This window comes from Notolepis coatsorum, assembly GCF_963971535.1.
Source record: "Notolepis coatsorum genome assembly, chromosome: 18".
Taxonomy (NCBI): Eukaryota; Metazoa; Chordata; class Actinopteri; order Aulopiformes; family Paralepididae; genus Notolepis; species Notolepis coatsorum.
This window is the reverse complement of record NC_140182.1, coordinates 95439001-95451922: the sequence shown is the minus strand read 5'-3', so window position 1 is coordinate 95451922 and position 12922 is coordinate 95439001. Positions and strand designations below refer to the sequence as shown.

General features: G+C 47.6%; 1 protein-coding gene across 1 annotated transcript in view; it reads left to right on the top strand.

Annotated features, from left to right (window-relative positions):
* The window catches only part of reln (reelin), a gene marked incomplete at its 5' end in the record, with an annotated part of 170994 nt that overhangs the window by 114609 nt on the left and 43463 nt on the right, over nucleotides 1-12922 (top strand). Inside the window, 14 exon segments of the mRNA XM_084335295.1 lie at nucleotides 175-368; nucleotides 3020-3173; nucleotides 3175-3271; nucleotides 3602-3636; nucleotides 3638-3651; nucleotides 3653-3761; nucleotides 3868-4082; nucleotides 6414-6591; nucleotides 8539-8714; nucleotides 8802-8908; nucleotides 9487-9729; nucleotides 9957-10132; nucleotides 10476-10549; nucleotides 10670-10831. Coding sequence (XP_084191421.1) covers nucleotides 175-368; nucleotides 3020-3173; nucleotides 3175-3271; nucleotides 3602-3636; nucleotides 3638-3651; nucleotides 3653-3761; nucleotides 3868-4082; nucleotides 6414-6591; nucleotides 8539-8714; nucleotides 8802-8908; nucleotides 9487-9729; nucleotides 9957-10132; nucleotides 10476-10549; nucleotides 10670-10831 — 1934 coding nt within the window.

Below are 12922 nucleotides of genomic sequence, written 5' to 3'. Positions count from 1 at the left end.
TTTCCTTCTTTCTTTCTTTCTTTCTTTTGTCTCGCACCATCTCTTTATTCATGTATACAAATAAACTGTCAACTTTTTTTTAACCATGAGATGAAAAGATGTTTATAGTCTGTTAAGTTAAAGACCAGATGAACTGAGCCTGACCCGACGTGTGGTATGTGTAATTGGTTCCAGAGTTGCAGTCGTCAGCTGGTGACGGTGGATCTGAATCTAACCAACGCCGAGTTCATTCAGTTCTACTTCATGTACGGCTGCATGATCCCACCTAGCAACCGCAACCAGGGAGTCCTGCTGGAGTACAGCTTGAACGGAGGGATCAACTGGCACCTGCTGACGGAGATCTTCTATGACCTGTACACCAAGCCTGGGTGGGTAATGAAATGACGTATGTCGTTCCGTGGATGCTTTTATCCAAAGTGCCCTGAGTGCCCAACAGAATGCTCTACCCACTGAGCTACACAGGACCTCAATGACACATGGACTTGTTCAACTAACGTGTTCTTGGCAGTGTGCAGTGTGCCCACAAACTTTGGAAATTACTCAACAACCAACTAGGCTGCAGCAAAAAGCTTAAAACCAGATTTACAAACATAAACATAAAGACAGAAAACACTCTCATCACAGACAAACTGGATGTGGCCAAATACCTAAACATATTCTTTACAAACATAGCCACAACACTGGTTAATAAACGGCCCTCCCACTCAGGGCATTTTGGGGTAGAACACATAGTGGCATACTACAAAAACCTAGGGGTCCGCAAAGACGACTTCAAACTTGAAATGGTAACAACAGCTGAGGTACTCAAAAAACTGAGCGCCCTCCAACCAAACAAGGCCACTGGCCATGACAATATCCCCTCCAAATTCCTCAGAGACTCAGCAGCCGCCATCACCCCAGTCATCACACACATAATAAACCTCTCCATAAAACAGGGACACGTACCCCAAGACTTCAAAATTGCGAGAGTAACCCCCCTGCACAAAAAGGGCAGCAAATTAGACCCAGACAACTACCGCCCTGTTTCTATTCTTACCTCCATCTCGAAAGTCATGGAAAAAATAGTATACGAACAGGTCGAAAAGTACCTCGCGGAAAAAAATCTAATCTACGAATTCCATTCTGGCTTCAGAACATTCTCCTCCACTGACACATGCCTTCTCTATTTGAACAACCACATCAAACAAGAGGTGGACGCGGGCAAATACTGCAGCATGGTCATGCTGGACCTACAAAAGGCCTTCGACACTGTCAATCACTCCATTCTGATTGACAAGCTAAAAGCAATTGGTTTTGATAGTCTATCAGTGAGCTGGATGCAATCCTACCTGGAGGGGAGAGAACAGATGGTGGATGTAAATGGTACCCCCCCCTCCCAGTGAGCTGTGGTGTTCCATAAGGAAGCATACTAGGTCCGCTACTGTTCCTAATTTATGCAAATGACATGTCGTCAGCTTGTGACTGCAACTTGTTCCTGTTCGCGGACGACTCAGCCCTGCTGGTCTCTGACAAGAACAAGTTACAGGTTGAGAAAACCCTCAGCTCGGAACTAGGCAAAATCTGCCCCTGTCTCGCTGATAACAAACTATCATTACACCTGGGTAAAACAGAGTCCATTCTCTTCCGTTCAAATAACAAACTCAGCAAGACCGACGGCTTCTCAGTTACAGTGGGTGACAATATTGTCACAAGGAAAGATGAAATTACATACCTAGGTTCCATCCTAGAGGCAAATATTTCCTGTGACAAAATGGCATTCAATGTAATAAAAAAAGTCAACCAACGAACTAGATTCTTGTACCGGATCTCCTCTCTCGTAAACAAGAATACCCTGAAGACTCTGGCAGGAGCACTCATTCAAGGGTACTACGACTATGCTTGCACCTCATGGTACCAAAGCACCTCAAAGGCGCTAAAAACAAAATTACAAACATCACAAAACAAACTGGTCAGACTACTGCTTGACCTTACTCCTAGAACCCACCTCACCCCTGCCCACTTTGACAACCTTGGATGGCTTAGAGTAGACGACAGAGTACAGCAACTTTCAATGGGCCTGGTCTACAAGATACACTACACAACTAAGGTACCCAGGTACATGTCAAATTACTTCCCAAAGGTCAGTGAATACCACGACCACAACACCAGAGGGAGCTCCACAAATCATGTGAAACCCATGGATTCGGCTCAAGCAAGGGACAAAACATGTTTAGCAAATTATGCCACATCAATGTGGAACGCCCTACCCACAGCTGTAAAGGAATGTGAATCACTACCCACTTTCAAAACCACACTCAAAGAGCACCTACGAGAGACTGCAATTTGAAACTGGCCCCTGTAAATGTCCTAACCCAACCCCCTCCAATGTACAGTAAATGTCCTAACCCAATAACACACGAGACCCTCTTCTTGGGACCAAGTAAGGTTTCGTGGATAATCCAATGTACAGTTACCCCACCCTGCCTACCCCCCCCCCCCCCCCCCCTCACCCAACCACCTCCAATGTACAGTTTCTCCCCCCCACCCACACCCTACCCAACCCCCCCCCCCCCCCTCCACCCCACCTATCCAACCTCCTCCAATGTACAGTTTCTTCATCAAATGTATACTCTATTTTTAGACTCTCTTTTGTATCACAAACAGTACTGCATATGTAAATATGGTATGTCATAAATGTATAGATGTAGCAGTACTATCTATCTGTATGTCATATATGATATATGTTATGATGAATTGAAAATGGGGGACCCTGATGTAAACAAGACGAAAGTCTTTCTCTGGTCTGCATCCTGGCTTAACAATTGTGTGTATTGAGCCGTACTGTATTGTACCCATTCTGCAATCTGTTAATAAAATGTTCAATCAATCAATCAATCAATCAATCAGCACAACTCATGCATTGGAGGTGTTTGGCTTGTTTGTGGAGTTGGAAAATGCAGGATAATAGTTTAGGAACACGGTATATCAAATACATTGCATGGTTTGTGCCTGAGCGTTCTGTATCTTTGTGTGTTTTCAGGTTTGTAAATGTGCTGCTGCCCCCTGCTGCCCGTCAGGAGGGAGTGCGTGTGCGCTGGTGGCAGCCACAGCATGAAGGAGCAGACCACAGTGACTGGGCGCTGGATAACGTGCTGATTGCAGGCTCAGACCCCCGGGCACAGATCTCTGATACCTTTCGGAGGGGTGGCGCTGCCCAACCACGAGAGAGCCGCCGCAGACGGAACCCCATCTGGCAGGGTAGTTCTGCCAGAGCCAGAGGAGACCCCCATAGGTACAATACAATACAACTGACTGTCGGTTACTTCAAGAGCATTAGTTACCTTTCATTCCTTTGGAGAAATAAAAAGTTGGATGGACTTCTTCTACCAGTCAGATATCCAGTCGTAGTACAGTATTCCAAGGTGTATGTATTTTCTACAACTCTCGCCCTACCAGTCTGCCCTGGCTACTACCTACTTTACTCACTCTCTCTCTCTCTCTCTCTCTATCTCTCTCTCTCTCTCTCTTCTCTCTCTCTCTCTCTCTCTCTCTCTCTCGTCTCTCTCTCTCTTCTCTCTCTCTCTCTCTCTCTCTCTCTCTCTCTCTCTCCTCTCTCTCTCAGTGAGTGACCACTGGTTGTTCTCAGAGGACTGCTCCCGTGCAGCGGTTCTGCCAGCTCTCCTGACGGTGGTGATGGTGTGTGTGGTAATGTGGATGGCAGGGAGGTGTATGCCGTCACGCATGATATCGTCCCTGACAGGGGCTGGGTCATGCAGTTCAAGGTAACCATATACACAAAATCATTACACAAAAGATGTGGGTGCACGATTGACTGAATCTGGATCTGTGGTGATATATAGGTGATAATTACCGCTTGCGTCCGTACAGATTGCAGTAGGTTGCACCGTGCCAGACCGCCATGCAGACCGCCAGGTCCATGTCCAGTACTCTGTGGATTTCGGGGTGTCCTGGAAGTACTTAGTGCCCCAGTGCCTGCCTGCAGACCCTCGCTGTGGGGGCCAGGTCTCCCAACCATCCGCGTTCTTCCCTGCCATGGGCTGGAAGAGGGCCGTCTACCCCCTGCCTGACAGCTTGGCTGATACGTGAGTGTCCCTTCATTGACCCCCCGTCCACTAGTGCTGTCGCTCTTCCAATACCACTGTAATAATAACACTGATGACTGTTAAATAATTACTCAATTCCACGTAGCAATTCTCCATAATACTGCAGGAGACACATTGATACATTCCACTACAGTACACAGCACAGCCCTCCCCCTTCACTCACTCTCACTGTCACACACACACACACACACACACACACACACACACACACACACACACACACACACACACACACAAACATGCACACATCTCCCCCCCCACACACACACACACACACACACACACACACACACACACACACACACACACACACACACACATACATACACCCTCACTCAACACACACACATTGACTCCTTTGGTGAGAGATCTCACCAGATAAGCCAGATCAAATAATTCAACTCATTGTCACAAAATGCCACAAATCGCTAATATACGACTAGCCAATGGATTATAGACCCCGGTCAACCACTGGTCAACATACCACAGTCTCCATTAATCACAGATCATTATCGATAGAGACACACACGCACAAATGCGCATGTAAATGTGCGTACCACGCACTCATGCACGGCGGACATACATGCTGAGCAATACACACACACACACACACACACACAACGTGCACTCCGGACGAAGACCACAACCACACTGGACGATTGGGGGACCAATAAAACACCCTGACAGAGGAGGCGACGGGACTTCACTTCTCTGCTTGACTTCGACTAGACTACTGCACTGACTGACGGGACGGACTGACTGGACAATGACTTGACTGCATTTTCTTTTCTACACGACCGGCCGGTTGTAACAAACTAGATTTCAATTGTACCTTGCTATATTCACCTTTTATAAAACGTTGCTTATTCACTTTTTATATTACATTGCTTGTTCACTTTTTATAATAAATACCTTCAAAAGTGTTTAATCTCTTATATCTTTAATTATCTTATTACAACTTTCACGTCCGAGTCTAAAACGTGACATGACTCAACTGATTGATAAATCAAAGACCATGCTGCCATGTGAAGAAAGCTAATTGATAATATACAGCATTTGTATGCCATTTGTATTTGTATGCCAGCATTTGGGCTGTCAATCGATTACAATATTAATCGCATAGTTAACTGTGATTAATCGCATATTAATCACACATTTTGTTCAAATCTGTTCAAAATGTACCTTACAGGGATGTTTAATATTCTTATTAATATGGGAGTGGACAGATATGCGTACTTTATGCAAATCTTGCATCTTATGCAATGTTTATTAAATAAAGTATATACAAATAGTGTCCATAAAAACAAAGGCACTGCATTTAGCATAAAATAAATATACTGCAAATAATCATAACATGGCCGGAATAAGCAATAAGTTAACAGATTGCAGCAGCCATATTGACCTGCTGAATGTCACATTACTCATTACTCACACAATGGAGTGTCCAACTTTACAAAATGTTCCATTACTCAAAGATCATTCTCTGGATCCCTCGCACTTCTAAAGCAAATCACAATGTAATTGTGTTCAACCTCACATGTGGGGAAATAAAGGGTCACAAAAACATCCCCTTTGTGGAATCAAAACAGTGTCACCAATCCAACTGAATGCAGTCCAATGTTAATCTCTTGCCAACCTTTTACAGACTAATATACTTTTGTACTGTAAACCTGAAGTTCTCTCTCTCCCCCTCTCACACTGTACCTGTACCATGTGAGAGGTCATTTTCATTGGCTGGGCAATGGGGGACAGACACATACATACATACATACATACATACATACATACATACATACATACATACATACATACATACATACATACATACATACATACATACATACATACATACATACATACATACATACATACATACATACATACATACATACATACATACATACATACATACATACATACATACAAGAAAATTACAAGATATGTCAGTAAATCAAATGTACTCAGAAATGATTATCTGAAGAAGTCTGTCACCAAAATTACATTTATTTTTCTTGATATATGAACTGGTATGACTGAATGTCTGTACAGTATTGCAATTAATAAAATAAGAAAAGAAAACCTAGGGCTGGTTTGCTGAGTCTGTACGCTCCTTTTCAGCAGTGCCCTTTCACACAAACAGTTGCACACATTCAACTCGCCAGCTGCCCAATACAATCAGTCTCCTACTGCTGACCACTGGGCAGCTCCACTCCACTCCCCACCCAGGTTTTCCTGCCAGTCCGGATGTCGAGCCGGCGACCTTCTTTTCACAAGCGCTGCCTGTATTTATGCCATATTTCTGTTCCTCAGGGCGGTCCGGTTCCGGTTCTACCAGCAGCACTCGGACACCCAGTGGGCGGTGGAGAACTTCTACATTGGGCCGGCGTGTGACCGCCACTGTGGGGGCCATGGAGACTGTCTGGACCAGCGCTGTCTCTGTGACCCCGGCTTCACCGGACCCAACTGCTACCCCAGCGCTGCTCTCCAGGTTCACACAGACCCATTCCGACTCGATGCATATTCCTCTCCTGTTCAGCATCAGATAGGATAGAATGGAATAGAACGCCTTGCTTGATTCTAATTCTAACCTTAAAGTGGAGATGAAGCAGTGAGCAATGTGATCCTAGTTTGTTTGTTGTGTACCTTGTGTAAGACAGGGTTCTATAATCAAATGTGAAATCTATCTTATTTGTCTGAAAAATCAAATATAATATCCCTGTTTTCAACATGGGCGCCGCCATTTTGTTGCTGACGTCATGGCTGACGTCATGCCACTGGTTGGGTTTATACACTGCTGGTTAGCTGCCTATAGTGAATGGGTCAGTCAGTAAATAAAATGTTGCCTACAAAACAACGGGACCGCGGTGGTTCTGTTTGTATTGCTCCTGGCTGTTCAAACTAATTTTACCATGTGAGAGAGAGGAAAGTTGGTTAATTTCCACAAACTACCAGTGAAAAAAACAGTGTTGTTGGCATGTTGGCTCAGTTTGGCTGCACTCAGGCGGCGCGACCAGCCTGTTGGACAGGGAATGAGGATCTGCAGAGAACACTTCATTGCCTCGGATTATGTTGTTGGGGGTGGAAGGTTTGTCCAGAAGACCACTAATCAGCTGAAGCCTGATGCGGTTCCCTCGGTCTTCGACAGACAGACCGGCGTTAGCTCTCGGGACTCGGGAGCGATCGCTAGCTAGTTAGCACCAGCCGGGGCCGGCGTTAGCAACCGGGAGCGTCGCGGAGCATTCAGCCTGCTGGCTACCTAGATCCACTTCAACCAGCCGAGCGTCGGGAGCTCCAGCAGCTTGTCGATGCTACCGTTAGCTTGCAGAGGCTCCAGCACACCGACAAGCTGTGTAGCCAGCTACCGTTAGCTTGCAGAGGCTCCAGCACACCGACAAGCTGTGTAGCCAGCTACCGTTAGCTTGCCGAGGCTCCAGCACACCGACAAGCTGTGTAGCCAGCTACCGTTAGCTTGCAGAGGCTCCAGCACACCGACAAGCTGTGTAGCCAGCTACCGTTAGCTTGCCGAGGCTCCAGCACACCGACAAGCTGTGTAGCCAGCTACCGTTAGCTTGCAGAGGCTATTAGCACACCGACAAGCTGTGTAGCCAGCTACCGTTAGCTTGCCGAGGCTCCAGCACACCGACAAGCTGTGTAGCCAGCTACCGTTAGCTTGCCGAGGCTATTAGCACACCGACAAGCTGTGTAGCCAGCAGGCCGAATGCTCCGCGACGCTGGTTGAAGTGGATCTAGGTAGCCAGCAGGCTGAATGCTCCGCGACGCTCCCGGTTGCTAACGCCGGCCCCGGCTGGTGCTAACTAGCTAGCGATCGCTCCCGAGTCCCGAGAGCTAACGCCGGTCTGTCTGTCGAAGACCGAGGGAACCGCATCAGGCTTTAGCTGATTAGTGGTCTTCTGGACAAACCTTCCACCCCCAACAACATAATCCGAGGCAATGAAGTGTTCTCTGCAGATCCTCATTCCCTGTCCAACAGGCTGGTCGCGCCGCCTGAGTGCAGCCAAACTGAGCCAACATGCCAACAACACTGTTTTTTTCACTGGTAGTTTGTGGAAATTAACCAACTTTCCTCTCTCTCACATGGTAAAATTAGTTTGAACAGCCAGGAGCAATACAAACAGAACCACCGCGGTCCCGTTGTTTTGTAGGGAACATTTTATTTACTGACTGACCCATTCACAGCTGGTTAGGCAGCTAACCAGCAGTGTATAAACCCAACCAGTGGCATGACGTCAGCAACAAAATGGCCGCGCCCATAATGCTAAATGCTTCAGAAATGCACACAACAAATCGTTTTTTCTTAGAAACTGCTTATTTTTATAACGTGATTTCTTCTGTGGCTTATCTAAATACTAATGTGATGCTATGAATATGTATTTATCGCACTGCTTCATCTCCACTTTAATGTGTGTTCCTCCAGGCATCTCTAAAGGAGCGCTTTGACTGGGAGGGGTCAGCGGGTCCCCAGTGGAAGGTTCTGGAGGGGGGGCGGCCCTGTACAGACTGCGGGGTGCTGGTGGAGGGGACGGCCCTGTACTTCGCAGGAGCCGATGCCAGACAGGCTGTCACCGCTGACCTGGACCTCCGAGGAGCCAAGTCAGTCAACGGCCATATTGCAGTTGGACTCTTTGTACCATTTCCTATGAGGCTGATTTGAACTCTTGTGTGTCTTTGTGTGTGTAGGTTTGTGGAGTACTGGGCCCGGATAGGCAGCGAAGACAATATGACCATGTGCCACCGACCCACGTGTCGTAAGGAGGGAGTACTGCTGGACTACTCTACTGACGGAGGTACACTGACCGCATAGGCTGTCTACTGTGTGCTGAGGCATCTAGAGTCGTTCATCTCAACTCATTTTCCTATTGGCTTTGGCTGTAGCAGCCCCAATTACATTGAATAGCCTTCCCCTATTTTTTAAAACCTATTTTTACTCAGTCGCTTTTAAATGTGTCTGATGTGTTTCCTGTCAAGTCTTTTTTTTGTCTCATTTGTTTAAATGGTAAACGGTGCATTTATTTGTATCCAAAGCGCTTTGCAATTTTGTGCCACACATTCACACAACGACGGCGGAGGCAACCATGCAAGGTGCCAACCTGCTCATCTGGAACAATTATGGGTTAAGTGTCTTGCTCAAGGACACTTCAACACGCTGCCCAGGAGGAGCGGGAATCGAACCGGGAACCTTCCGATTACAAGGCGACCGCTCTACCTCCTGAGCCGCTGATTCTACATACGCTTTGTCTTCCGTTCTTCTGTTTCTGCGAAGCACTTCACAACAAACGGAATTTGCGTTGAAAGCATTGTGAGTTTGACTTCTCCCTCTCTCCTCTCTCCCTCCGTCCCTCTCTCCTCTCTCTGCGTGACCCAGGCGTGTCGTGGACCCTGCTCCATGAGATGGACTACCTGAAGTACGTGGCGGTCAGGAGGGACTACATCGTCCTCCCGGAAGGCGCTCTGACCAACGCCACGCGGCTGCGCTGGTGGCAGCCCTTCACCGTCTCCTCCGGCCTGGCCTCCCCCAGCCTGGAGAGAGCTCAGTGGGCCGTGGACAACATCCTGGTGGGGGGCTCCGACATCAACCCGCCCATGTTGCTGGACACCTTCGATGACGGTACCAATGCAGCCTCTGTCATTGATTGAGAATTTTTTGGTTTAAACATTTTATTGGGTTTAGTGTGTGATGCTTGATTTAATGTGTGATGCTTACTGTATGGAAGCTTGTATATCTAATATATTTCCTCTATTTTTTTTCTCTCATCTTCGTTTGTCTCTACCTTTGTTTGTCCCTCTTCTTCTCTCCTTCTCTCTCTCTCCTTCTCTCTCTCTCTCTCCTCTCAGAGGGTGTATCCCATGAGGAGAGCTGGAGTTTCTATCCTAATGCAGTGCGTACTGCAGGGTTCTGTGGGAACCCCTCCTTCCACCTCTACTGGCCCAATAAGAACCAGGACAAGACCCACAACATCCTGGCCACCAGGGAGCTCATAGTCCAGCCGGGGTACATCCTGCAGTTCAAGGTATGATTATCTGAGAACCTACACTATCTGTTACTGCAGATACAGCTACTATATTTAAATCAGTAGTTATCAAAGTGGGATTCCAGGGGGTCGATGGCTAAATGAGAAATAGTTTATTTTCACTCATATTTTATTCATGAAAGAATGTATAAGAATTATATCCTGATCATAGGCTTCACTCTCCACATCGTATACATTTTAGACAGGTATGGGATTCTGGACTAAATCACATCTAACATCATCTAAATATCTTGGCAGAGGGGGGTCCCAGGCCTATTACGTATTCATTTTCCTGGACATGAAAACGTTTTGAGAACCACTCAACTCTGTCTTTCTGGTGCAGATCGTGGTTGGTTGTGAGGCGGACAGCTGTGAGGACCACCATTCTGTCCTGTTACAGTACAGGAAGGATGCAAGGTGAGAGAAATGCACTTCGTAGGTGCTGGGTGTATATGAGGGTCTTACATTGAACAACAAAAAGTAGTTAATTTCTCTTCTAAGGCATAGAACCTGAACATTTGTAACTCCTCCCTCCAGGTCTGACTCGTGGCAGCTGGTACAGTCAGAGTGTCTCCCCTCCTCAGTCAACAACGTGGGCTGCTCTCCCTTCCAGTTCCATGAATCCACCATCTACAGCCCAGTCAACAGCTCCTCCTGGACCAGAGTCACCGTCCAGTTGCCAGACCACGTCTCCTCTGGGTGAGGGCATGGCTTGCTGACTGTTTAACCCTTATGTGGTGTTAGGGTCTCCAGCGACCCGTTTCAAGGTTATAATATGTAATAACTACCATGTAGTTGATTTTATTAGAACAAGGCTTTATGATATCCTCCTTTATGATATCCTCCACCTCCACAGCACAGCAAAACTACTGTATGTTTCACCATTTTGAAAATTCTGAAGGTATCTGCAGAAAAAAAGGTACGACTGTGGTGTTAGGGTCATTCTTGACCCGGCAAGGTAAAACTATACTATAAAAATACTAAATATAAATAAATAAAATAATAATAAATATACTAAACTTTCTTTCAGTAGTTATATTCTAATATTGTTCTATTATAGTCAGAAAACATTATTATCTATGGGTTTCACATTTAGTATATTATGATTGAACAACCTCATTTTCATCTTAAAAATAAGGGACATGATGTGTCTCAGGGGCCATAAAATCGAATTACAATGGGATTATATGGTTATGAATGCATATAATGTTAGTTAGGATGTAATATTAACGTTAGGTTATGACTAACCAAGTTCTGTTAGTTAGGGGCGATGCTTGGCATCACTACTGCACTATCTCGCGTACGTGCACGCGTACTGAATAAACCACAAATGTACCTCTAATACCAGTATTAGTCTGACCACACCCCTCATCAGCTTACCTTCATAAGCAGGTGTGTGGTCACCTGCTCTCCTCCTTCCCAAGCTTTCACCACAAGGTGAGGACAAGGGCTGCAGCGGCCGTCTGATGCCAAGCATCGCCCCTAACTAACAGAACTTGGTTATAGTCATAACCTAACGTTCTGTATCGTTAGTGGCTTAGCTTGGCATCACTACTGCACAAGGGAGGCCAAGCGGAGCCACTTGGCTGACAAATACACCCCGCTGACAGCCCCCCAAAACCATCAGAACAGGGAGGGCCGAGCCCCCCCGACCCCCCCTAATGGAGGGTATCCCCCCCTATTAGAGGCTTCACGGGAAGGCGACGGACCCGACCGTGCGAAGAGGCACTCAAGCAACTTAACGCACAGGGTGAGCAGACCGTGGCTTGACCCCACGACTACACACACGCACAACCCGCATGCCACCCGGGAACGAACGGAGGAACAACCTCGTTACTGCCCCCAGAATCACGGGGCCAAGGGCAAACCCAACCCCGTGGCAAGGCCGTAGCAGCGGAGCGCGAAGGAAGACCCAGACCCACCAAAAGGACTGGACTCCCTGGAATGGGGGCCCGGAGAAGTCCATGATGCCAGCATCAAGACCCCACCAGGTGGGCACGTAGTGCCCCGCCCCCCACATCGCCAGCGTATTCGGACAAAGGCCCCTCAGTTACTGCACCTGGTATTCCCAGGCGGAATCCCATCCAAGTACTAACCAGGCCAGAACCTGCTTAGCTTCCGAGATCGGACGAGATCGGGCGCGTTCAGGTCGGTATGGCCGTAAGCCGAGCGGGCCCCGTCCCCCCAATAGCACACCGCCTGGCACACTGACCCTGCAGAACAGGCAGTCAGCATGGCCGTAAGCACACAAAAAGGTTAACCAACGGAAGCAGGCAGCGCACCGGGGAAAAACCAGGCAACAGGCTGTTAACCCTAGCCTGGAGACTGCGGACGAGACAGGCGCCAGAGGGGACAGCTGAACACAGCCGCCCCGGCGGAAGGAGCGTAAGCTGGCGGTGTTGCATGACCAAGCCTCCATTTAAAAACCCCCACCCAGAGGGGTCGAGGCAGAGAAGGCTGACACGATTGGCAGACGTCATGAACGTGCAGGGGCACCCTCAAACGGTGAACCCGGGAGTTGACACTGCTCCAACACACCAGGGAATCAACCACCTCGGTGTTACCCAATGCGGTGGTTGTTCCTATAACCCCTCAAGAAAAAAACTCCAAAACACACCTGCGGGCATACACCGGCTATACCGCAGTACAAGTGTTTCAGTTTCCAAAAAGGGTTAACCCAGGCCTACGGGTCGCAAACATCACTTCGGACCGGGCCTGGCGGTACGGGAAGCACAGGGTCACCAGAGGAGGTCAAAAAACCACCCCCACAGGCCCCTCTTCGCCATGCGT